The 27,780-nt window shown below is 35.6% G+C and overlaps 2 protein-coding genes across 2 annotated transcripts in view; both read right to left on the bottom strand.

The window, feature by feature from the left end:
- Positions 1–3,882, bottom strand: part of rp9 (RP9 pre-mRNA splicing factor) — a 6,813-nt gene extending 2,931 nt beyond the window's left edge. The window contains exons 1-5 of the mRNA XM_067425245.1: positions 3,588–3,882; positions 3,427–3,457; positions 2,936–3,065; positions 1,212–1,303; positions 420–481 (exon numbers count right to left, since the gene is read on the bottom strand). Of these exons, the coding sequence (XP_067281346.1) occupies positions 420–481; positions 1,212–1,303; positions 2,936–3,065; positions 3,427–3,457; positions 3,588–3,736 (464 nt within the window). The 5' untranslated portion in view covers positions 3,737–3,882. The remainder of the gene's footprint in view (positions 1–419; positions 482–1,211; positions 1,304–2,935; positions 3,066–3,426; positions 3,458–3,587) is intronic.
- A 911-nt stretch (positions 3,883–4,793) lies between these two features.
- c19h18orf21 (chromosome 19 C18orf21 homolog) lies at positions 4,794–27,383 on the bottom strand. The gene is made up of 5 exons (XM_067425738.1): positions 27,141–27,383; positions 16,788–16,807; positions 16,223–16,422; positions 5,451–5,632; positions 4,794–5,369 (listed from the first exon to the last, which is right to left on the bottom strand). Exons 1-5 carry the CDS (start codon positions 27,233–27,235, stop codon positions 5,225–5,227), a joined length of 642 nt encoding a protein of 213 aa, XP_067281839.1. The 5' UTR covers positions 27,236–27,383; the 3' UTR covers positions 4,794–5,224.
- Between the last annotated feature and the right edge of the window lie 397 nt (positions 27,384–27,780).

Below are 27,780 nucleotides of genomic sequence, written 5' to 3'. Positions count from 1 at the left end.
AGACATTTATTACATTACAAAAGATTTACATTTCAAATAAATGCTGTTCTTTAGAACTTCCCATTCATCAAAGAATACTGAGAAAAAAAGTATGTTTCTTGAGCACTAAATCAGCCTATCAGAATGATTTCTGAAGGATCATGTGACACTGCAGATGGCTGAAAACTCAGCTTTACCATCATAGGAAGAAATCTGATTTTAGAATATATTAAAAAATGTTATTTAAAATTGTAATAAAATTTCACACTTCACAAAAAAAAAAAAAAATATCCCAAACTTTTGAACGGCGCTGTACATCATATTGATCTTTTTATAAATTGATTTTGAAAGTCATTTCAATAAAACATGGACAGATACAATTTTATTTGAGTTACAAAAATATACAATGGCACAGTTTCGATATATAAAACTTGACGTACCTTGTCTCTTTTTCATTGCGTTTGTTTTCTCGAATGATATCGTACATTGGATCCTCATGTGCCTGTGAAAGAATCACAGAAATTATATGAATGTTCATAAACACTTTTAACTGACCATATTCAAAAAATTCAAACCAACTTGAAATAGAAGTAAAATGTGTTATGGCTTTAGTTATAGTTCATTTTTATGTTGTGCTGTCAATATGTCAGTCGTCATGGACTTATGCTTAAACCTAGTGGTTTGGATGCAACACAAAAATAAATGTTTGGATCATTTTTGATAAGTAACTGACCAAACGTCATAAATCACATGATGACAAAATTGACCAAATTATATATTCGTAAATGCAAGCTTACTAATAAAAAAACCTGTAATTTCCTCAAAACAGTTTTGTTGACTGAAATAAGGCAGTGTATGCATAGACAAAATTAGACTGAATATTAAAGTAATTTTTTATATATTTATACCAAACTGTGCTTTTATTCATATTTTTATATTATTACCCCCGAAACTTTTTTTGTGTGTAGTTTGAATAAAAGTGCATGTAGACAAGTGCATGTATGTATGTATGTATGTATGTGTATATATGTGTATATATATATATATATATATATATATATATATATATATATATATGTATATATATAAAAATCACATATATATGATTTAATTCCTTTAAATAAACCAATGAGACCAATAATCAGGATTTAAGTTAAGGTTACCGTACATGCATTTAAAAAAATAACAAAATATTGCAGAAGTGCAAAAAGTAGGCCATGTGTGTCACTTACTACTCTAAACTGCTCCAGTTTCTGGTTGCCTTTGATGAAGAAAGGACATTCTCTGTCTCCTGTTCTGTGGCCGTACTTCTTACATCTCCAGCCTACACACAGTTTGAGCAATTATGCTTTATCAATGATCTTCATTGACACAGTAACATCTAATATATAATTTGCCGCTAAAAGTTACAGGCATCAATTAACTGTTATTTTACTACTGCGCAAAAACTTTCCTATACACATGACCAGTCAAAAGACTCAGGAAGCTTTTTCCACCAGAGTTTATATCTCACAATTCAGACTTTTTTCCCCCTCACAATTCCAGCTTTACATCTTAAAGGGTTAGTTCACCCAAAAATGAAAATTCTGTCATTAATTACTTACCCTCATGTCGTTCGACATCCGTAAGACCTCCGTTCATCTTCGGAACTTAAAAGAAGATATCTGTGTTGAAATCTGATGGCTCAGAAAGGCCTTCATTGACACCAACGTCATTTTCTCTCTCAAGACACATAAAAGGCACATGATTCGATTCGCCAAAGTCACGTGATTTCAGCAGTTTGGATCGCGTGTCAAACTGCCATACTGCTGAAATCACGTGACATTGGCGATCCGAATCATTGATCGAGTGACTGATTCATGGCTGTTTGAATCTTTATTTGAGGAACACGGAAGAGAAGACGACGCTGAATAAAGTCATAGTTTTTGATATGGACTACTTTTATGATGTTATTAGCTTTCTGGACATGGACAGTAAAGTGTGCATTGACTGCATTATGCTCTGGGACTAAAATATAAAACATCTTAAACTGTGTTCCGAAGATGAAGGGAGGTCTTCTGGGTGTGGAACAACATTAGGGTGAGTCATTAATGACATCAATTTAATTTTTTGGTGAATTAACCCTTTGTGCCTTTTACGAGAGAGGAAAAGAAAATGTGGCCAATGAAGGCCTTTCTGAGCCATCGGATTTCAACAAAAATATCTTAATTTGTGTTCTGAAGATGAATGAACACAATCACCCGTCTTACGGGTGTCGAACGACATTAGGGAAAGTAAATAACAACAGAATTTTCATTTTTGGGGGAACTAACCCTTTAAAATGTCTTAATTTTTTTGAGAGTTTATAACTCTCAATTCTGACTTTTTTCCCTAATGATTCAGTTTCATGATCTTTCAATTTTGAACTTCTCACAATTCGGACTTTTTTTTCTTGCAAATACGAGATTATAACTCGCAATTCTGACTTTTTTCCTCTCGCAATTCTGGGTTTATATCTTAAAAATTCTTACATTTGTTCTTACAATCCTGAGTTTGGAACCCTCGATTCTGACTTTTTATTTATTTTTATATCACAACTTTTTATCTTACAATTATGGCTTTTCTCAGAATCCTAAGATATAAACTTGGAATTGCAAGAAGAAGAAAACAAATTAACATATATAAAAAAATATTACTTTTATTACTTATTTCACAATTATTACTTTTATCTTGCAATTCCAAACATGTAACCATTTCGAGAAAAGTCGCAATTACTTTTTAATAGGGACTTTGTCTCAAAATTCTGAGGGGAAAAAGTCTGAATTGCGAGCTATAACCAAGAATTGTGAAATTAAAAAAAAGTCACAATTGCCTTTTATTACATGGCAGAAAGAAGCTTCTATAAAAGAAACAGCTCTTCAAAACATTGTCACAATTCTTTATTTTAAGAAGCAAATATATCTGAAAGTTTCCTTACACTGCATGACCTTCACCTCTTTTCCCAGAGGCATCCACAGTCCTTTAGTGGGCGCGTGAGCCAAGAAGCTCCTGGCATCTTCATTACCAGGGTCATCAGGAATACAATCCTCTGGTCTGTAATCATCTTCCTGCAAAAGCAGTTCTGTGTGTGTATCGCAAAATGTTCACTTAAAAACTAATTTCTAATGTCTTTACATGATCTCTGATGGCATAGGCCTGTTGTAAGAGGGCCAAAACAACTAGAGGTAACACTTTATTTTACAGTATCATTATTATATTACTGGTGCTTGCTTACTGTAACTAACCTTAAATCAAACACTATTCCAAACACTCTATACATAGTAAGTACATGTTGGTAATTACCATTACTAAGTCCTTAATTATATACAATGCACACTGTAACAATGGCACCTTAAAATAAAGTGTAACCCAACTAGCTCATGATAAGTCCGGAGCATTTAATGTCAACACATAAAGCCATGGCCAAACCTTGATGAATCCAGGAGGAGGATTTTCATAGCTGAAAGGAAAAATAACAAAATAAAATTACATACAAGACAAAAGTGCAACAGAAATTCAGCACAGCAGTTTAGATAATAAGCAACTCTATTTTACAAGCATAAGCAAACTGATATTATGCAAATACTCACAAAGTCTCCACATGCTTGAGCTTCTGCACCTCTTGAATCAGTTTTCGGGTTTGGTTCTTGAATTTGTCTTCATCTTGTTTTGACTCTTTGTGCTTCTTTCGTTCATGTCTGTCCTCGTGATGCTCTCGGCTTCGTTTGCGATCTGACATTGTACATTCGTTGGGGGTTGTTTGTTGTTCAATCTAGAAACACATCTTCTGTTCAAAAAGTTAATACTTGAGGAGTATATTGATGATTTTAAAGGCACGTAAGTCTGTTTGTCCACTTCCGGGTGAAAGTGCCTTTTCAAAATAAAAGGCCCACAAAACCTGCATTGACATTGGCATCTAAAATACATGGCGTCAAACACGTACAAAGGTAACTTTATTATACACAAATACATATAAAACTAATTATTTAATTTAAGAATCATATTTTTATTTGGAATTATCTGAAAAGATTGGCCCAAAGTGAGCAATGTACTTTCACTATTACAGTAAATGAACAACTATATGCTTGTTTAAATTTTTATTAACAGAAACCAACTAATTATTATATATAATAATTATACATTTTGTGATTCCAGTTTTCTACAAGTATATGTATGTATGTACGTATACATAAAATGGCCCCCTAATTCACCAATAGAGCATCTTTGGGATGTGGTGGAACGGGAGCTTCGTGCCCTGGATGTGCATCCCACAAATCTCCATCAACTGGAAGATGCTATCCTATCAATATGGGTCAACATTTGTAAAGAATGATTTCAGCACCTTGTTGAATCAATGCCATGTAGAATTAAGGCAGTTCTGAAGGCGAAAGGGGGTCAAACACCGTATTAGTATGGTGTTCCTAATAATCCTTTAGGTGAGTGTATATAGTGTGTGTACTTATGTGCATGTATGTATAGTGTTTTAGGCACGTTAGTATTTTCACACACAAAAATGTTTTAAACCATTTTATATTATATATCATTTTAAAATATAGGTTGGGGCCACAAAAAACATTACAGGTACAGACTAAATAAACACACAGACATTTTTATTTAACTTTTTATTGAAAACAAGATTAAACAACACAATTTAAATGTATCGAGAGGGAAAAATAAATCAGTATGAAATATTTTTGGTCTTTTCTATTTAGTCTGAAGGCAAATAAGCCACCAAATGTAAACAACACAGCACAAATTTAATGAGCATTAAAATAATTCAATGTGTAAGCCAAGTGTAAAGACAATCCTTCTTTTAATGTCAGTGATCCAAACATTGGATAGAAATCTGAATACAAAGAATGAACATTAAACACAAAACATATAAAAGTTATCTTTCTTGTAGAAAAAAAATAACAACAATATGTGGTATCAAGAAAATAATAGCAAATCGTTTGTTTTTTTAAAAAGTCACAGCATGGTTCAGTAGCACAAGATACACTCTTCTACAAAATGATTTTTTTTATTCCACTTGTCCAGATGGATCCAGAAAAAGATTCTTAATGGAAAGAAAGGAAATGTTCTGTTCATTATAACCCAGATTATAATGACTCCTCCACTAGGTGGCATTGTAATACATAGGGAGAAGAGATTGTCCTCCTCATCATGAACTTCAGCAGCTCCTCTCAAAGTGGGCCAGAGTCTTTCATTTTCAACAATCCCAAGGTCTTCAGAGAGATAAGAGGAAGTTCTTTAGACCACCATTCTTACTCTGTTGTTTGTTTTCCAGCATAAGGATCTTTTTGAGGCGGGCGAAAGGTGACGACTTCACACTGACGGACTTTGATGATGAGCCGGAGTTTGAAGAAACTGACCTGTGGCAAGAAAGCATTATTAAATGGTTTTAATAGTTTTGTGAGATGTAGTAGCATATACATTCACAAAGAGTAGCTTACCTTGGTGTGCCACTTGGTGTTCTGCCCACTATAGATTTTGGAGTGGCCCTGTTCACTGACTGTGGAGTTCTGTGTTTACTCGCACTTCCTGGAGTACTTTGGCTCTGTGACAGAGTAGCCAAAAGCTCACGGTTCATTCCAGGTTTTCTGGACACCTTATTACAGGTGTGACACGTTGCCATCTAAGAGAACAAAGTACCTCGGTTAAATGATGGATAAATTATAAAAACACACACAGACAGACACAGACACAGACACAGACACAGACAGACACACACACACACACACATGTAAAAACTATTAATTACACAATCTAACATAAAAGTTTGTGTTTATATAGATATAGACAGAGACAAACTTTTATCTTTGATGTGATCCACATACATACACACATACTGTATATATATATAGCATTGGAGACAATTAAATATTGTCTGGATATACCAATAGACCCTTTTCACAGTTCCGGGTTTCTCAGAGCGGAAGCTGTCATAGTTCGGTTAACTTTTATAGCAGTAAATGATAGTATACATTAAATATATTTTTTGTGTCCTCATTTGCTCAAATAGCAGAAGAAGTGAGATTGATAACGGCAAAAGAGAAATATGTTATTTTTAACATCACTCCCATAGACGCTGTATTAGAAACACCCTCAAGTTGTTTTTTTTTTAAATTTACTGCAAAAATATCAGTGTTATAAATTTACATACAATAAAATATTGCAGTATGTATGATATTGATGACCGTTAGAGCGCGTCATCAGCCAGTGAAAAGGGTCCATTTTAAAATTGCCCGACGCATTAATTTGGTTGTCCTGATAACAAAATTAGTATATGTTTTATCATCAAGGATCAATTAAAATATTCATGCTCTACATAGACAAAACACTGATGTTTTTAATACAAAAAAAATAGCAAAACAATCTGAAGAGAAAATAAAGGATGTCTGACAGCAGAGCAGATGTATTCTTGTGGATCTTAAAATTGGAATGCAAAAATACTGATATGCACAATTAATAAATAATGTTGACAGGCAAGTGTCTCACAAAAACGATCAAGTCAATTGCTCAATCTTCACATGTTGCTGACTGAAACCCAAACAAAATTGCACAAGCAAATACAAGATCAACATAATTTATGGCTTCAGCATGAAAAAGTAACTAAAATGTATAAAAATATGTTTTACTGTGATTAAACCATTGTGCTGCCAAGATTTATACCAATAATAGTCAGCTTTAGCAGACACTTGTGAGCACTTAGCTCAGGTATTTCACACATTGTATATGAACGTGAGCTCTATATACAGCAAGGTACAAAAGTACACTGAACACATGCCCGGAAGCCCTCCACACAGCCAGAACCTGCCAGAGACCGGCACTAAATTAAGCCAACCAACCCCTAGCATTCTACTGACACTTGATTATACAATCTTCTGCTTTATACTCTTTAATACTGACATATTCATTTATTTGTAATTTTACAAATTATTTCCATTTCAAATGCTGTTCTTTTGTAGTATCCACAGAAATATTAAGCAACTGTTTTCAACATTGATAAATGTTTTTGAACAGAAACTGCATATTAAAATGATTTCTGAAAGATCACGTGACACTGAAACTTTGCCTTCATTAAAATATAAAACAATTGTTACAAATGTTAATAAATGCAGTTTTGGTGTAAATAAGAGACTTTCAAAGACATTACAAAAAAAATCTCACAGATCACAAACTTTCGAACAGTAGAATACACAAGAAAAACTTAAATTCATAACGTGGTTATATTTGTTGTATTAATGTAACTTTCAGTATCGGAATTAATCAAACTAAAAAAACTAACATTCTTCTGTGTGGAAACTGAACTTACCGACACAAAGGCTGCCATTGTTTGCTGAGGTAACAGGTGGCTAAGGTGAAATGTAAAATATTTTAGATGATCCACACGTGTATGAGAACAGTGTTTACTACAGCACCCTTCATGTCTGGAGATATAAAGAGCAGGAAGGGCCAATCAGCTGCAGCGAGGGCGGAGTCTGCCCGACTGACTCTTAACTCTGATTGGACTTAAGGAATGCTCTGAGGTGTCCGAACAATCCTTTATGGAATTCCTCAGAAACTTGAGCCAAGTCTTTAAAAGTTACACAATTATTATCAAATAATAAAGCATACATAATTCTCCTTTTAATTCTTCTGTATGTTAAGTACTGCATGCCTTGAAAAGGAAATGTGGCCCAAGTTCACTTGGTTTATATGAGAATTAATTTAAAAAAAAATCCTTGTATGCCACAAAAGTCAATTTAATATTTTCATCTTATTTCATCTAAATAAACATATACAGCAATGCTTTGCCATTTGACTAAAACACTGACCACACTAACCAAAGAGATTTTGGAGAACATTATATCAAGATTACAGCTAAAATTAAAACATCACATACTAGTTAACCACTGCTTTAAAAGTTGAGCGGTTTTCCATATAAAGACAGTAGACTCTGCCACATCCTTTAATCTCCATCACACAGCTCAATCTCAAAATAGATCATTCCCCATGATCAAAATCTGCCCATTAAACATGGTCATAAACACAATGCTCAAAACAAAGACGTCTGATACAGCTGGGCTTGAAATTAATCCTTGGCCGGATTCAGAAGGAGATGAGCGAAATGGACATAGTAGAGATGTCATTCATAACCAGTTTCTATTCCCTTGTTCATAAAAGGAAGGTTCTGGGTCTCTTCTGTAGAGGCCATCTTAGGCAAACATGCTGATTAAAATGGTTAATTTTGGAAACTGTAGGTTAAGTATCTTGCTGGTTAAGCTAGTTAAGAAGCCTGTAAAGGGGACACCAACAAAGCAGCAACTAAAACACAGCATGCCGTACGAGACAAAATATATTTCCAAACAGAAGCAACTAAATTAGCAAAGAAATAATTTAAACAAACACAATTACGATTTGATCTCAGAATTGTTAGATTATAATTTACAACTGCGAGTTTTTATAAAGTCAGAATTGTGAGCTATAAACTCACAATTGTGACTTATAAATTCGAATTGCGAGATAATAAACATAAAATTCTATAAAACAAAAAAATCTGAATTGTGGGACAAAAAGTCACAATTACCCTTTATTTTTTACTCTGTGACGGAAACAAGCTTTCATAAACCATCGACAAGTCAATTAGGCAATATATTCCAAAATGCCTCACAGTCTTCCAACATCATCCAAGCGTTTCATTTTTATGAACAAATAAATGACTTCCTTTCTTCCGTTGAACACTAAAAAAATACATTTCGAAGAATGATGGTAAAATACTGGCAAAAACCCTACAGCTCTCTTGTGTGACACTGATGCAATCAGTCCACATCAGCTGCCAAGAGAACGGAAACAAATAGGGAAAGCAAAACGGAGCTGGAATGACTGCATATAGATTAATCCAATGCCAGGTGAAAGGTCATGCGCAGAGTAAGAATACTGCCAGAGGTTTCTTTTACTTCTAACCCTTCCATTATGTCAAAATGAACACATGTACAGTGAGATCCAAACGTTTTAGATCGTCTTTCTCCTTTAATAGTGAAAATTTGACTTAAAAAAAAGTGTGTGAATTTCATCATGTCTTAAGCCACTGGACTGGCCTACAACTAATGCAGAAATTAATGCATCCATGCATTTTCAGAAATTATGATGCTGAAAATTCAGCTTTGCCAATACAAGATTAAATAGAACATTTTAATATATATATATATATATATATATATATATATATATATATATATATATATATATATATATATATATATATATATATATATAAACAGAAAACAATTATCTTAAATTATAATAAATATCACAATATTACGGTTTTTGATTAAATAAATACAGCTATGGTGAGTAGAAATTACTTTTTTAAAACATAAAATCTTACTTATCCCAAACTTTTTGAATGACTATGTGTGCGTGTCATTTTATATATTTGTTACTTTTAAAGTTAATATAAGATTTGAAAGTCGACTCAGATTTGAGTCATAGATAACCTATATATCATCTATAACAGATAATGAATAATAAAACTGACAGGTACCGGTATGTGCAGGATACAAAAGCTTTGTTTATGTTTGTAAATGCCATAGACAAGCAGTTAAACTGAGCTTTTTACCGAGCTATCCCTAAACTTCTACGCATTTACTGACACTTTGCCTCTCACGCACACACACACATCAGTCCAGCAGATGGGTTTTTGTGTTCTATTAATAGTCTGGGCTCCTGAAATACCCTCAACCCAGCAGCCACAAGCTGGGCTAGACTGTCAGCTCTGACCTTCCTGCTAAGATTCTAGATGCCACAGCTGCCCTTGATATGCAAGTCTGGTGTGTGTGGTGTGGTGTGGTGTGTGTGTGTGTGTGTTCAGCTATTGATAAGTGGAGACCCATCTGCTTTTCAGGGCGATCGATCTGTGGTAGGCCCATCCCCCTTGACCATGCATGGAAAAGCTGCATCACTGATTCGCCCCCTGAGGGGAAACAGGATGTCATAAGCCTAACCTGTATCAAACACAGGCTGGAAAAAGCCACGGTTGCTGGCACAGATGCTTCCCAAAATGTTGAAAGATGCACAAAGATGCACACTTTCATATATTTTAGATTCATTGCACACCAACTGAAATATTTCAGGTCTTTTATTGTTTTAATACTGATGATTTTGGCATACAGCTCATGAAAATCTAAAAAAATTAGCATATCATGAAAAGGTTCTCTAAACGAGCTATTAACCTAATCATCTGAATCAACTAATTAACTCTAAACACCTGCAAAAGATTCCTGAGGCTTTTAAAAACTCCCAGCCTGGTTCATTACTCAAAACCACAATCATGGGTAAGACTGCCGACCTGACTGCTGTCCAGAAGGCCATCATTGACATCCTCAAGCGAGAGGGTAAGACACAGAAAGACATTTCTGAATGAAGAGGCTGTTCCCAGAGTGCTGTATCAAGGCACCTCGGTGGGAAGTCTGTGGGAAGGAAAAAGTGTGGCAAAAAACGCTGCACAACGAGAAGAGGTGCCCGGACCCTGAGGAAGATTGTGGAGAAGGACCGATTCCAGACCTTGGGGGACCTGTGGAAGCAGTGGACTGAGTCTGGAGTAGAAACATCCAGAGCCACCGTGCACAGGCGTGTGCAGGAAATGAGCTACAGGTGCCGGATTCCCCAGGTCAAGCCACTTTTGGGCTACAGAGAAGCAGCACTGGACTGTTGCTCAGTGGTCCAAAGTACTTTTTTCGGATGAAAGCAAATTTTGCATGTCATTCGGAAATCAAGGTGCCAGAGTCTGGAGGAAGACTGGGGAGAAGGAAATGCCAAAATGCCTGAAGTCCAGTGTCAAGTACCCACAGTCAGTGATGGTCTGGGGTGCCATGTCAGCTGCTGGTGTTGGTCAAGGGCAGGGTCAATGCAGCTAGCTATCAGAGGATTTTGGAGCACTTCATGCTTCCATCGGCTGAAAAGCTTTAAGGAGATGAAGATTTGGTTTTTCAGCACGACCTGGCACCTGCTCACAGTGCCAAAACCACTGGTAAATGGTTTACTGACCATGGTATTACTGTGCTCAATTGGCCTGCCAACTCTCCTGACCTGAACCCCATAGAGAATCTGTGGGATATTGTGAAGAGAAAGTTGAGAGACGCAAGACCCAACACTCTGGATGAGCTTAAGGCCGCTATCGAAGTATCCTGGGCCTCCATAACACCTCAGCAGTGCCACAGGCTGATCGCCTCCATGCCACGCCGCATTGAAGCAGTCATTTCTGCAAAAGGATTCCCGACCAAGTATTGAGTGCATAACTGAACATAATTATTTGATGGTTGACTTTTTTTGTATTAAAAACACTTTTCTTTTATTGGTCGGATGAAATATGCTAATTTTTTGAGATTTTGGGTTTTCATGAGCTGTATGCCAAAATCATCAGTATTAAAACAATAAAAGACCTGAAATATTTCAGTTGGTGTGCAATGAATTTAAAATATATGAAGGTTTAATTTTTATCTAATAAAAAATAATGAACTTTTATGACATATGCTAATTTTTTTAGAAGGAACTGTATTATATAATCTTTGGGCAAAGAGGCCACTTTCATTGGATTTTTTAAGGGGGCATCCATGACACACATACCCTTACACATCAGAAAAGCAGATTTTGACATTTTCAGTTAAAAAAAAACCTGAACTACTACTACTGCTAACTGTGTGGATTATTTTGCAGATTTTTTTGTATGCACAGGAAAAATTCCCATGAAAAATCTCTGGCTAATTCACCAAACATTCGTACATTAAAATTACACACTAAAGAAATTTGAAAACATAAGTCGTCTTGAATTAATTTAGCTATAGATGTGTACAGTATGCAACAAGAGAATCAAAAACTATTTCATGGTATAATATGTGCCAAAATGAGTCTTACTGCTTGAGGCCATGTACTCACCCACCACCAAAGTACACACAGTATATTTGTGTGTAAGCAAATTGAGATGCAACCCAGATTCAGTTAAGAACAGTCAATCAGGAGCACTTCAACTCTACACCATCTTTAATGCTTAGATCCATTGCTATTTTCAGTGTCCACAAAGCATTTCAAAAGAGTAGAATCACTGTCCATGCTAAAAATGTACTTCTATAATAGTTTAGTGCACTTAGGTTTTACCCAAATCCACAGACTACATGTGTTCGGGAAGATGAAACGGGTATTAATTCAACTCTCAGCCCGACAAGTAAATAAAAGCATACTTAAAATAACTTTGTAAAGACCTGGCAGAGCTGTCACAAGCCACAGCATGTCAAGCATGTCCCTGCAAGAGACTCCGTGGCTCTAAATGAGCCCCCAACTAACAACAAATACCACAAATCAACAGGCACCATCACCTGGAACTCTACACCACAAAGATTAATCCCAATCAGAAATTTAAAACAATTCATTTTTTATTCTTGATGTTTCTAAAGGTTAAAACTTCTGAGGTGTAAAGCCACACAGAAAAAATATAACACAGTGTGATATTAAGCAGCTGATATTAAAGTCACCATTAAATCAAAATGGACAATTCTTATTTTTTTATGGAATATTGCAGTATTTATTATAAATGATTTATCCATGCACATCTTTTTTTAAATATAATGTGCCCTCGTTATCCCTCTCACTTACGACATCTCTTTTCTTTGATGACGTGTTTAGTATGGCGTAGGGGAAAAAATCGATACAGCATACTAGTATCACAATATTTTGTGCGTGGTTGCCACGTATCGATATTTTCAGGGAGTTAATCTCTATATTCAAAATTTAACCCTAAACTTCATGCTTATAATGCAAGAAATAATAATATTTTGAAATATTATTCTCTTTCTCTCTCTCTCTCTCTCTCTCTCTCTCTCTCTCTCTCTCTCTCTCAAGCTGCACTGAACATGGGCCACTCATTTATGTGTTAATTAATAATTCGACACACAAATGCAAGTCAGCTGCGTGCGGCAAAGCAACTAAACTTTTGCACTATTTGTACACTACCATTCAATCATTTGGGGTTGTTATGATTTTTTTATGAGGTTTTTGAAAGAAGTTACAAGTCAATGTTTGATTAAAAATACAGGAAAAAACATAATATTGTGAAATATTATTACAATTTAAAACAACTGTTTTCTATTTTAATATATTTTAGTAAATAATTAAGTAAATTATTATTGTGATGGCAACACTGAATTTTCAGAATGTGTCACATGATCCTTCAGAATAGGTGCTCAAGTTCTACTTATTGAAAACAGCTTAATATTTTTGTGGAAACTGAAAGTTTGAAATAGAAATCATTTGTAACATAATGGAAACAGTAATACATTTTTTTCAGGATGTCAGAATCGTGTTATATCTGCTAACCGTTGTTGCCTTCATTAAAGGGTTCCAAATCAGTCACTAATGAGGTTTTATGATTTGTTGGTATGCTGACTTAAAAGGCAACTGTCTGTGTAGGCAGTAACTTTCATAATACTTTTTCTAATGATTACAAATTTGATAGCATTAACCTAGAATGAAAAATTATTGATCTTAAAATAGATGGGATGCTAAACTTATGTTCCATTCAAACTGACAGCATCTATTCAAAGCTGACAGAGAAAGATGATCTTCCATGACCTCCACAAAAGAGATTATTGCCTTGAAAGTCTGACCCTCACAGCTAAAAGACTTTCCTCTTTAATGTACTATGGGAAAATATGGGAGTTAATATAAATGAACTCTCCTGACATTGCATTGGCTCTCTATTAAGTTCATTACTCCTCTTGCCAGAGTCTTCCTCTCCTGCAGAGAAACGAATGCCAGCAATGAGTGCAGAATCTAGCAGTCTAACGCCAACCACTCCACCCCCAGAACCACGAGTCTCAGGCAGCGGAGAGCTATGCATCCGTGTACACCAGCACGTACACCTCCATATCATCCGTGGCATCCGGTGCTTTTGAGGGTTACATACTTCTACAAATAACCACATTTTAAAAAGAAACACCTCCAATCACACATTGATCCAGTCACACTTCAGAAAATGAGCTTTTCCGCTCTAAATCATCTTAAGTGGATCTTCCTTAGTTTCAAATCAAAGTCATCCGAGGCTAAACAAATCACTATAAAAGGAGCGTTTCGGTGTCTGATTAATGTCTTTCTGCCAGATGAATGATGATTCATGTGATAGTCTGTAATCATAACTTTAAAAATAGAAATCATACTCCTTGCTAAATTTCCAAACATTTTAAAGTGTTAAATTGTACCCTACAGTCTTCCAAGAGTGCATCAGCAGTAAAGCGCACTCATATAGGCCATATACCAAAGTCAATGGGAACTGCTTTTAGGGCCGCATCAATAATCCTGTCTGTGCCTCCCAAAAGAGGAGCAGACAAACAGATATATACAGGTATACACAGAACGATCACAGAATGATTTTCCCAACTCTATCCGCAAAGCAGAATCCCTGACCTTATTCAATAAACAGCTGAAAACTCATCTCTTCCATCAGCACTTAACTGCATCCTGCTGAAAAGAAAGACATTTCCTCCTCTATGCTTCCCCTATTCCTTAATCTCTCCCTGTTCTAGCTTGTACTATTCTAAGCGATGTCTCAAACGTTGTATTACCAGCACTTCTCATGTTTATTGCATCTTTATGATGAATCCCTTGTTGTATTCCTAAGATGCTTTGGAAAAAAGTGTCTGCTATATGAATACATGTAAATGTATTTTTAAAATGAATTTTGTCCTTCAAGGAAAAATAAATGACTTTACAATAATGCAATTACAATGGATGTCTGGCAAGCAAGAGGGCAAAAGGGTTTAAAAACAGAAAAATGAAACGAGTTGTGGTGCAGTGGACTGTGGTCAGGATGCGCAAGAGCTGCTGGCTCATGGGGAGCCCCGTTTGAATCTGACCTGGGCCATGTCCCAATTCTGTTCCTTCTTTTTCACCCATACCTCCTTTTAGGCCTAAAAAAGGCCCAATACATTTTTTTTTCCGTAAGATTCTGTACGTTTTTTAAATGTTTTTAAAAGAAGTCTCTTTTGCTCACTAAGGTTCAGTTTATTTTATCAAATTATAGTAAATACAGTAATATTATGAAATTATTACAATTTGAAATAACTATTTGAATATAACTACCGGTATTTGAATATATTTTATATACTAATTTATTTGTCGGTAAAGCTGAATTTTAATTATTTTTTAATAAAGATATTTTTTTAACATTATAAATGGGACACTATGGAGGCCGGTTTCTGCCACTAAATAAAAAAAAATTAAAAGAATAATTGCAACTTTTTATCTCAGAATTCCGACTTTTTTTCTCACAATTGCGAGTTTTAAAGTCAGAACTCTGATATAAACTCGCAATTGAGTGATATAGTCAAAATTGTGACTTTTTTTCTCGCAATTGCAAGTTATAAAGGCAGAATTCTGAGATATAAACTCACAATTGCGTGATATAAAGTCACAATTGTCACTTTATTTCTCAGTCAGAATTGTGACTTTATCACGCAATTGCGAGGTAATATCTAAAAATTCTGACTTTCTCAAATTCGCAAATCTGAGATACAAATTCAAAATTTCTCTTTTTTATTTAGTGGTGAAAAAAGGCTTCCATAGATACTGCTATATTGTGAATAGTTTACCCAAATTTAAAATTACTGTGAGGAAAAAAAATCAGTTTTAGTGTCAGTACTACATTAAACTACTATATATAATGTTGAATATAATGTATAATAATGCAATTCTGCTTCAGAATCATGCTTAATTTTATTCTAGTGTCAGCATTGTCCTGTGTATAGGGTTGCCAGCACCAAGTCTAAGCCTATTCATTTCCACCCTCAACATAATACCTAATTTAATATTTTAATCAACAGTAAATCTTTTGTGAACCTTTTACCATGTCTTTGAGTATAGCATTAATATCGTATCAGGAGTATCAACTCGTACACACAGGGTATCATTACACCCCTAATTATGAATGTCTTTACTGTCTATTTTGATCAATTGAATGCATACTTGCTGAATGAAAGTATCTGTTTCTTCCAAAAAGACTTACTGACTTTAATCTTTTGAACAGTGGTATACATATATGGCAACATCGCGTTTGTTCGTTCTTGTTTATATTCATCTAATCTAATCTAATCTCAAGCACCTCTTTTTAAAATACTCAGGAAATGTGAGAGGTAGAAATTGTGACAGCAAATAAACTGAACTTAAGAGGACATAAAACAGGTGGACTTGACCTCACCAGAGAATTGGAGGCCCTTTTAAACTTTCGGAGGACTACAGTCTGTTCTGTGCTCAGTCTTTTTCCTGCCGACTCCCTCCTCAAAAGTTTTCTGATCCTCGCCGAGGGCTTCCGCTTGGGCCGCAGACGCACGTGATGATTGCCCAATTGTTGCCACTGGAAACAGAAGGGGCAGATCAGAGTCTCCGGCAGGGCAGCGGCTGGAATGGTGGGAGAAATATAGATGAGGTTTTTGGCATGGCAACTGGTTAAAATAAAATAGGTGATGCTATGCTCTATTCTGAGGACAGTTTGGAATTTTGGACTTTAGTTTTTCCGATATGTGGTCATCCTACCCCGCTGTCGGGCCATCTCTGAGGTCTGTGAAGGCCGTAGAAATGGATTCATGTTTTACATGAGGAAATGTGGTCGGACTTACTGGGCTTAACTTGGGCTTTGGTTCCTTTTCAAAACCAAGTTTCTGTTCTGTTGCCTAAAGGGTCTTATATAGACTTTGGGAATACATTAAAAACTCTTTACAATGACATACAAGTCTATTAATATAAATAAAAAAGCCATAACTTACCCTTGCTCTGATGCAGACTCCTGTAATAAAAAAGCAGTAAAAGTGTTAGTCTTTAAATCTCAGACTTTAAAAGAGTAAGACTCAAATACAGCAGCTTATTAATAATTCATGGACTTGGCAGAGTTCTCGCGCCCAATCCAGTTTTTTTTATATCTTACAGACCTTATGGGCCAGAGAAACAAGAGAGCAACCATCTTCAGAATTTTGGGTTTTTGCGGTAGCTCTGTATTTTTCTATGGCATCACTGTGGAAGAGTTAATGAAAGTTATCATGTCATCATCTGCTTCAGACATTACAATCAGTCAGCATTGTAATGTCTGAAGCAGATGTCATAACAAATTAGGGATAGCTAGATACCACAGTTTTGCCTTTGGTACAGTACCACAATTTAATACCGTAGTATTGAGATTAAATTGATACCATACAGGGTCTGCCCATTGTACTCATTCTCAAAGATTTCATGTTTATAATCATCACAATAAATCAGTAATTTTCTTGGCAAAGTTTGATGATTCTTCATCAGATTTAGAAGCAAAGTAATTCCATATTTCACTACTACACAGCCCTCTTTATTAATTTGTTTTGGGCATGTTGAGTGAGATTCAACTGATTTATCCAGTTTCTTCCCCTATGTTGTCACATTTGCCAATTTCACATCATGTTTGGTAGCACACAGCAGCATTTCAAGTACCAAAATGAGCAAAATCATGACATGTACTGTTTGAAAGAGATATACCGGTATTTTCCCAGTACCGGCATACTGCAAACCATATAAAATGAACATTTTAAAATGAGTGGTACATTTTTATGAGTTTAAAATTCATAAATCCGTAAGAGCTTGCCTTCATGTGGTGGAAATACAAACCGAAAGACAGAACAGAACCGAACAAGTGCAGCGCTGAAAAGGGGCAGGGCTACATAAAGTCCATAGATTCCACTATGCAGAGTTAAATCTTTGCAACAGGCTATAAAATAAAAAAGATGACTCCCCACTCAGTATTGTTGTCTTCTGACTAGTGAGAGTTGCTGTCTGGTACATTTAATATCCTATTAAATATGTATTTTCAGGAGATCTCACTAAGAATTACAATGTGATTCCTTAAAACTGACATACTGAGGTCAAACTCATGACCATGGATGGCTTCCCATGGCTTTAATATCCCCCAAAACTTTGTTAGTGTGTGCACCCTATTTTTGGACATGGTGATGCGCTTCCTACCTCCTTTATCTGAGCTCCACAATCCTGTCTAAAATTAGTTCACATTGCTAAAAGCTGCCTGTTGTTATTCAGTGGCACGTGCATGGTTAGAGTGGGAGGGTTTTTTTTTTTTATTCTAATCATCTGTGTCCCATCTGCAGCTGTTTGTGACGCCTCAGCGGATGTTTCACAGCATTCCACAGAGCCAGGGCAAACATCTTGTTCCCAATGAGAGCACATGTCAAACACATTACAAACGGGGACAAATTAATTTGTTCCACAAACATTTTCTGTCGATAGTGTCCAAGCTTCCATGGATTTTCTTTTTTTTAATTTTATTTATTTTAATTTCCCATTTGTTCTCTTTGTTTAATTGTATCATTTTAATTTATTTATTTGCTTTAATGACTGAAAGTTGTACATGTGAAGTATTGGAAACATCCACCCAGCACTTTTTTGTTTATTTAAATTTTTCTGAGACATATTTGCTTATTTATTTTTGTTTAATTTCATTTATTTACTTAATTGAATTAAAGCAACAATACAGAGCCCAGCACATGACATACAAGAAGGGAAAAAAAGTAAATTCTGCGCACGTTTTACTATTTCATTGCCTCGATTTATAAATTGTGCGCATGTTTTACTAATTCTTCCCTCGATTTGCTACGCACGATTTATAAAACGAGGGAATGAAATAGTAAAACGTGCGCACGATTTAGCCTACTAGTTTTTTACTGCATGCCATGTGCAGGTGCTCCATAGAACAAAACACCAAACAGTATTTTTATTTATTTGCATGTTTTCTTTTATTAAGTTTTGTTTGACTTGATTATTTCAGTTTTTTTTCTATTTTTTTGTTTAATTTTAACACTTCTGATATTTTCTTAATTTTTTTTAAATTTAATTTTATTGTTTTGTTTAACCCTTAAATTCATGAATGTTTTGCCAATTATTACATATTCGGTTCTTTACCAACCCGGATCTATACTGTATCTTACACAGATGGCTCTCTACCCGTCATGAGGATATAAAACTCTTTTTAGAGTAACAATTACAGAAGAATAAAATAAATAAATCATAATTTGTTACCATTTGGAGTTTGGAATGGTTCAATTTGAGCAGATGTTTTATACCATCATCACTGTTCTCATCAGAGCTCATTTCCCAGTAAATTCAGCATCTGGCTTATATTTGCATCTCAAACACATTCTCAAAACTATCATTTACCACAACTTTCAAATCAATATTTTGATCGCTGACAACTTAACCAGATCCACCGTCAAGTAACAATGACACTATTATTTGATTGTGTTCAGTTCTTGCTCTGCTGTAAATCACTGAGCCATTTCAAGTTTTGCTGATGATGCTTCCTATTCTTTTGTTTTCTGCCTGTGCTAACTGTGAAACGTCACTTCATCATTGTATAAGACATTGCCACCTTGTGAAATTAGGATGAATTGCACTAATTAATTCATCAAAGATTCAATCATTGTTGTGCAGAAAAAAATATACTTGCACTGTTACACACCTCTGACTGTTAGCTACCCTATACAGTCCCTGACAAAAGTCTTGTCGCTTATCTATTTTCTAGAAATACCTGATATTAACCTGACTTTTAATTAATTAATTGGTGTTAGAAATAGCTCATATGAAAAGCTAAAACCCTCCCAAATGATGTTTAATGCACTGAAATAAATAATTTTCACAGATTTTTTTTAAATAATTTAATCAAGACAGAAAGGTCAAAATTTGGCAAGACAAAAGTTTTGTCGCCTATACAGAAATTGAACAAATTTACTGCAAATACAAAAATATGTCAGCAAATTAAGTTGTGGTGCTGTGAGATCAAAATTTAATATCTTATATGACTTCCATGAGCTTGAAGGACTTCATCCATGCGGTTTGGCAAGGATTCATACAATTTATTGATGAAGTCATCAGGAATAGCTAAGAAAGCAGTCTTGCATGCCTCCCAGAGTTCATCAATATTCTTTGGTTTCGTCTTCCATGCGTCCTCTTTCATCCTACCCCACATATGCTCAATGATGTTCATGTCTGGTGACTGGGCTAGCCAATCCTGGAGCATCTTGATCTTCTTCGCCTTGAGGAACTTTGATGTGGAGATGGAAGTATGCGATGGAGCACCGTCCTGCTGCAGAATTTGGCCTCTTTTATGGTTGGGAATATAAGAGGTAGCTAAGATTTCTGGCTCCAGTAGGTCTCCTGCAATATTTGCGGCGACTGTGGTGTAATTCAACAGAAGATTCATCTGAAAATCCACCTTCTGACCCTTTTCCAGCATCCATCCTTTTAGCAGGCTGTGGGCCTTGGCAAATGCCACACGGTTTTTCAATTGTCTTTTGTTTAGTGCTGGCTTCTGGGCACTGATTCGACCATGGAGGCCATTTCGAGACAGAATCCGACAAACTGTTCTGGTTGACACAGGGACTTCAGGTGACCAGGTCTCGTGGAGCTCTGCTGCAGTGGAAAATGGGCTGGCCTTGGATTTTCGAGCCAACAAACGGTCCTCTCGAGCAGTTGTCTTGCGGGGTCTGCCTGACCTGGGCTTGTCAAAAACGTCTCCAGTCTCTTCAAATCTTTTTTTTATCCTCTGTACTTGACGCTGAGACACATTGAAGGTGTCTGCCACATCAGCAGTGGATCTGGTCTTCAGCCTCTTGATAATCAAAACTTTAGTCTCAGGGTGAATCTTAGGCATGTTGCAGTTGATGTGAAAGGGGGGGGTGAAATGCTGTTTCATGCATACTGAGCTTTTTACACCTTTAAAGACTTGGATTCCCATCCTAAACTAGGGCCCTATAATTTCCGCGATCACGGAATCGCGGACGGAATCGCGGAATTGGGATATTAACGTGGAATCTGCATATAAACGCGGAATCTAGTGTTAACGCAGATTTCCCCGGAATTGTACATATTTGTAATGAAATTCTGTGTCGTGTGGGTTAAGAACGTATGTCTGAGGAAAGTGCAGACGGGGGGAAGCAAATCTCCGCGACACAACCCCTCCCGTCATTTCAGCTCGCCCTTCAAAACAATGAAAGTATGGCGAAGTTGGTCTCCACGGCTCTGGTTTCGGCAGCGAAAAAGTTAAGAAACTCGACGCTAACGGCGGTTTCACACTGCACGCGCAGGCAGCTTTGCGTATGGAGAGCGGGAGCCGCGCGCTCGTTGTGCTCAGGCAGCATTGGTCGCGCGCGCACCTGAACCGCGGCTCGTGTATTGCACAGACAGACAAATATTGTCCATTCTGTCAGATTTTCCGGTGTTCTACTCGACCCCTGTCATCTCGTGCTTTGATTTATAATGGGCACATTAGGCAGCAATGCATATCTGCTGCAAATGCGACCGTTTTCCCCTCTGTTAGTCTGTTCCAAACATGCATTTAACATGCTGTAGCCTATGGGTAGTTTACATGATAAGTAACCTTAAAGTTAAAATTAAGCATCTAGTTTTAATCATTTAAAGGGGCCTTTGAAGTTGGGGGAAAAACTTCTGGCAGTGTTGTGTTTTCGTGTATTTTTATTTTTCACAGCTCTGGATATCATAATGGTGATTGTTAAACACATAGAACAATTCACTACATGATTTCATGGTGAAATGTTATTTTTTAATGTTAATTTTCAGCTTTAAATGTTTTACTTAATAGTACTGTATGTAAAAGATGATTCTTATGATTTTTTTTTTTTAGTTCTTTTTTTTAAAAAAAATACTTGAAAGAAAAAGCTACTGGAGCACTTTCATTTTAACTTATATAAACTATTATAATTTATTTTACCGGAAAGTTTAAAGCTAATAACCATTAATATTTGAAGTACTTGAAGTGCAGTGTTATGCCAAATATCATATTTGTCCTAAAAAGTAAATGTGATGTTTGTTACCTCAGTAAATTTAAGGTCATTCCTATTTTTTGTTTTATGTTCTATTATATTAACATTAAAAGCACACTCTTTTTTCACCAAAATAACAGTAAAGGGTAAAAAAAACTGAATTGCCAAACATTTTAACGGAAAAAAAGGAATCTGCAAAAATTAAAATGGAAAAAACGGAATTTGCAAAAATTAAAACGGAAAAAACGGAATTTGGGAAAAAATAAAACGGAATTTGGGAAAAAATAAAACGGATTTTATAGGGCCCTACTAAACCTAGACAAAGTTTCAAAAACTAATGTTGGACGTTTGATGGAGTATTTCTGTGTTAAAAATACTCCTTCCGGTTTCTCACAAGTTTCGGCAAGTTTTTTTCGAGTATGGGTCTACTTGAGGTTAAATAGATCGGAAGGTCCTTGTATGGGCTGTACGGGCTCTTCTCCCGGAAGGGTGCGCGCGCGTGACTAGAGGGAGAGAGAGGAAATGCACGCCGTAAACAGTCTCTCAGGTGCAGATCCAGTCGTCCGTGAACACTTATGACGTGCCGCGCTCCACTTTATTCCTATGGGTGACGTCGAGCGACTTCAACGCTTCAGCACAGCATTCCGGGAAGGCAGCGCTGCATTTGAACCGATTTGAACGCAGAAATGACGGGAAGCTTCACAACATCGCTTCAGTCGCGTCTCAAAGTGGATTTCCACGCCACTGCTGTCACAGGACTTCACCAAATCATACCAAAGAAGTGTGTTTTTGACAGAGCGGCCCCAGCGGTTCGGTCCTGCTTTGGAAGCAGCCGGTGAGTAAATCAACTTCAAATGTCTCTGCTGTTGGCTACCGTCGCATGAGTAAACATCAGTAAACGATACGATCGCGTGCTTCGTCATTCAAATGCGCTAACGGTTAACTGTTACTCCATTGTTGTTCTGTATAACGTTACACTAGTGCAAAACCGTTTTGCTTGCTACCTCTAAGGTCTAGTCACATACAATAGTCCATAAACCGAATCATGTCCTCATAAACTGCGCGTAAAGACACACAAAGGCCCCTAAATACAGTACATACCACAGAGACGGACATCCTGATGTTGCCGTTTCTCCTGTTCAATTTATTTCAGCCTCAGATTTGATTGTGGATCATTATCTGTATTAGCTGATATAGCGATGGGTTTCTCCACGCTTGAGGACATCACCGCTTTGTGCACATTCGTCATTCTTTAGCTCCGCCCACACGATACGCCTCCAGGCGCTCGGTTTTTTCCGGAAAGACTCGGTACAGCCCATATTTCTTTTATAAATATGATAAAACTAAAGACTTTTCGGAGATATGACGGATGCAATACTACTCTATAGGTACTCAAGATTGACATGAGATTGACTGAAACTGAGTGTTTCACCCCCCCTTGAAGGTCTAGTGTACTGGGGTTCTTTTTATACACACTTGAAACCTAATTGATCCATTATTAGTCACAGGTGAAGCTCATATGACAAGGTGACAACACTTTGTCTTTGCAAAAATTGACTCAATGGGCTTTACCAAGCTGTGAATATTAGAATACTTTTTGAAAGTTTTGTTTTTCACTGAAACATTATCACAAAAACTGGTGGGATTAAAATGAGCCATTTCTTGCCAAAAAATCTTGATTAGAAATATATTTCAGCTGCACTTTAGGTCAATTTGTACACAAGCGACAAGACTTTTGTCAGGGACTGTACAATTTCAATGCAATCTTACAGCAATACGTAGCCTACGTATTTAACAAGGTGGTACGTTTTTGTACAATTTGTCTAGACCCCAGTGATGGGTATGATTCTTTCTGTTGACACTTTTTGAAAAATCGTACGAATTTGTACAAGTGAGGTTGAATGAATTCGTCTGAATTAGCCACCTCCTAAAATACTTAGTTCTTGGAATATTTTTTTGGAATTACTTGATTAAGGAATACTAAGAAGGTATCTGATGTCGAACTAAAATGAACAAGGAGGAAGGTAGTGAATGATGTCCCGGGTCACTAAAGACCCATGGTATGCGTTTAAGGGTTAATTGCATTAAAGGGTTAGTTCACCCAAAAATGAAAATTGTGTCATTAATTACTCACCCTACTGTCGTTCGACACCCATAAGACCTCTGTTCATCTTCGGAACACAAATGAAGATATTTTTGTTAAAATCCGATGGCTCAGACAGGCCTTCATTGGCCACAATGTAATTTTCTTTCTCAAGACCCATTAAAAGCACTAAAGACATCGTTACAAAGTCCATCTCTCTATGTGGTTCTAAAATAATTTTATGAAGCAACGAGAATAGTTTTTGCAAAAAATAAAACAACTAAATAACGACTTGTATATCGATGGCTGATTTCAAAACACAGCTTCGTAAAGCTTCGAACAGTTCGATCAGTGTATCGAATCAACGGTTCGGATCGCCAAAGTCACAATATCAGCAGTTTGGCGGATTGACACGCGATCCGAATCATGAATTGATACACTGATTCGTTAAGCTCCAAGGCTTCAGGAAGCGGTGTTTTGAAATAGTCCTTCATTATATAAGTCGTTATTTAATTTTTGCGCACATAAACTATATTCTCGTTGCTTCATAAAATGATTGTAGAGCTAGCCACTGGACTGTAGGAAATGTCATGGTCAATGGAGGCCTTTCTAAACCATTGGATTTCAACAAAAATATCTTCATTTGTGTTCCCGAAGATGAACAGAGGTCGAACGGCCTGAGGGTGGGTAATTAATGACAGAAATTTTTGGTGAACTAACCCTTCAAAACATGTTTATTTTCAAGAAGTTATTTCGTTTCATTTTAATGATTTGTCTTTTTGACTGAAACACACACACACACACACGCACGCAAGCACGCACGCACGCACGCACGCACGCACGCACACACTACTTTCAGTTATTTCTTTTAGTATTATTATATCAGAGTTTTGTTTAACTTTACTATTTTTATTCTTTTATTTATATATTTACCTTTTGGATTTAAAAAAAAGTAATATCGCCACATGACTTCTTCCCCGAGGTAATCTAATTATAATAATTTACCTATAAATAATGCAGGTTCTTTTAAGTGCTCTCAGGACCGAGATAAAGACCCTTTTCAATTTATTTACAATGTACTCTCCGCAAGATTATATCAACAAAGATATAAACTCTGCTCTAGCTAAATCACCTGTGATAGAAATCAAGAAAGAGTATAATGCCCATGTAATGTGCACATTAGTCCACTGATAACTCTAGCAGATGCATCTTATCCCTATTGACCAGCCTGGCAGCAAGACACCTGTGGAAGATACTGAGAGTGGACCTTACATTCAAGAGGGCTTAACACAAGTGGTTTATAAATAAGAACATATCTCATGGCATGGACACTTTCAGACAACAGATTCCAGTAACTTACGTGCATTTAAGCAGTGAGTCAGTGTATGTACCCTGAACTCGCTGATCACAACAAGCCGCCTAACACTCAAAACATCCAGTGCGCTGACCCTGAACATTGGCTTGGGACACATTTAATCTAAGAAAAACATGCCACAACCCAAGGCTTAACGTCATTCATTTTCACTCACTCTGCTGTGAGAACACATAGTCAGTATAAACCAGGTGATTCATAGCAGCATTTAAATATCTGCTTTTTTTGATGATAATAATAATAACGACAGTAATAATAAAAATAATGATTGTTGTAATTAATAATGCTATTTGTAAAAATAATAATAATTATTATTATTAATAAGAAAATTTAAACAAAACAAGAATCTTCAGAAAATCTTTCCTGGCTTAAACAATTGTTATTTTTGTAAATTAATAATAATAATTAATAATGTTTAGTTCTTATAATAATATTAACGATAATATAAAGTTTTATCAGCATTACATGGAAATATCAAGGTTCAGATCCTAATAATAATGATGATAATAATAATAATAACAATAGTAATTTTATCATAAAATAATATTAAAACATTGATTATTAATAGTTGTATAATAATTTATTATTAAAGACCTACGTTTATTTTGACAAATATTAATAACACTAATAATGACTGTTGTAATTAATAGTGTTATTATTTGTAAAATAATACTTATTATTAATGAGAGATGTTAAAAATTCTGAAAATCTTTCCTGGATTTTTTATTTGGCTTTTCACAATAACTCTCCTAAAACAAATAAAGGAATAAAAGAATCTATTAATTAAGAAACTAGTGTTTAATGATGCTACACATGAGACTAAGCTAACACACCAAACAAAAACTCTAAAAATGACCAGCACACTGTTCCAGCAGATGAGATTTGAGTGCACGTGTTTATTTCATCACCTTAATGGTGCATTTCAATTGCTATTATAATTCCACAAATACGAACATAAGATGACTGCACTTGGGCTTTTTAACACATCACTAAAACATTTTTACACTTTTTTATAATTCTCAATACGTGTTGTTCTTTATTCTCTAAAGAACAACATCCAATTACATGCATTAATGCAACTATTCAACAGTAAATAATAGGGTTCACACTCAAAGGCACTGCAATTTTTTTCTAATCTTTTTTTCTAATATGTATTCTCTAAATGTGTATTTACCCAATTGTTTTGGACTGATATTGAATAACTTATTAAATTCACGAAACAAAATAATCTGGTTAAGCTATATTTTGGTTGTATAAAAATACGGGTTTGGAGCAAAATTTGTTGATTATTAATAATTAAAATACCATTATATTATTTAAAATTGAATTTAAGCATTGTATGTTGGCCCTAAAAGATTCAAGTAATAAGGCAAAACATGCATGTAGAATTTTAAATCCTTTTCTGTTTTCAAATTTTGTAAGTTTTCCCCCTGTAACGTTTTTTTCTATTCTCTCTCTGTTGTTTCCTTATGCTATTATGAATGTAATAGATAATAATTGAATACAATTGTGATCCTCTGTATGTGTGGTTTTTGTTCTTGTTATGCAATAATAAAAAAAGATATAAATAAAAACCGTATGAAAAATAAAAACCGTTGTGCTTATCAATTATATGACATAAAAATAATATAATTAAACAATCTGTAAAGGTCATAAAAACTAAAATAACAAAATGCCTTCAAATATAACAAAATGCATTATGCAGTGGAAATGAGGAGTAGCCAGCCATCTACTGGTTTCTTCATGACATTACAGCATATACAGTACAGCATGTTCAAAGTCCACACACAACTCATTAGAAATATAAATGTGAACAGTTGATGAAAACAAGAGAAACGTGCATACTACTTACATGAGAAAGCGCGACTGCTCAGGGCAAATCTCTTTGTAAAGAAGAGAAGCATAGAATAAAAACCCAATGTCGTCTTTGCGTTTACAGGTAGCCATTTTTGATAACAACCGAGCGTCCAAACCAATAACAAATGCTACCTTATTAAATAATTCTGGTGTATAATAAAATAATGTGGAAAAAGTATTTTCCGGTGTTTTCTCGGTCCAGCGTGACTACAGGAAACACTCGAGTCTTTACTTTAAAATTACCCACAATGCCGCAATGCGGGTGAGGAATTATGGGAGTGCGAGTTTTAGTGACACGTAGCTTCTGTGCATCTGTGCTTCAACACCAGCAATATCGTTAAGTGAGTGTTCATCTTGTTTAGGATGTTATTTCTCTACCGCAGATCATCATACGTTCAGTAGCCTGCTACTACTAAATACACGGTGTAATTATAATTACACCTTAGTAGTAGCAGGATACTGATGATTATTAATCAGATTAATCAGATTAAATATCTGCATTTATTTTGATATAGGCCTATATTACATTAACAACGATAATAATGATTTATATAAGTAATACTGTTATTATTGGTAAAATAATAATAATTAATAATAATATTTAGTTCTTGTAATTATTAAATATTAACGATTAG

Source organism: Pseudorasbora parva, chromosome 19 (genome assembly GCF_024679245.1).
Source record: "Pseudorasbora parva isolate DD20220531a chromosome 19, ASM2467924v1, whole genome shotgun sequence".
NCBI lineage: Eukaryota > Metazoa > Chordata > Actinopteri > Cypriniformes > Gobionidae > Pseudorasbora > Pseudorasbora parva.
Note: the sequence above shows the minus strand (reverse complement) of the source record. Positions and strands in the feature narration are given on the sequence as shown.

Coding starts and splice junctions, on each gene's coding strand:
- c19h18orf21 (XM_067425738.1), bottom strand. CDS start 27,235: ATGGCTACCTGTAAACGCAAAGACGACATTGGGTTTTTATTCTATGCT. Junction 16,808..27,140: donor GAGCAGTCGCGCTTTCTCAT/GTAAGTAGTATG, acceptor TTTTTATTACAG/GAGTCTGCATCAGAGCAAGG. Junction 5,370..5,450: donor ACACCAAGTGGCACACCAAG/GTAAGCTACTCT, acceptor TTCTTGCCACAG/GTCAGTTTCTTCAAACTCCG.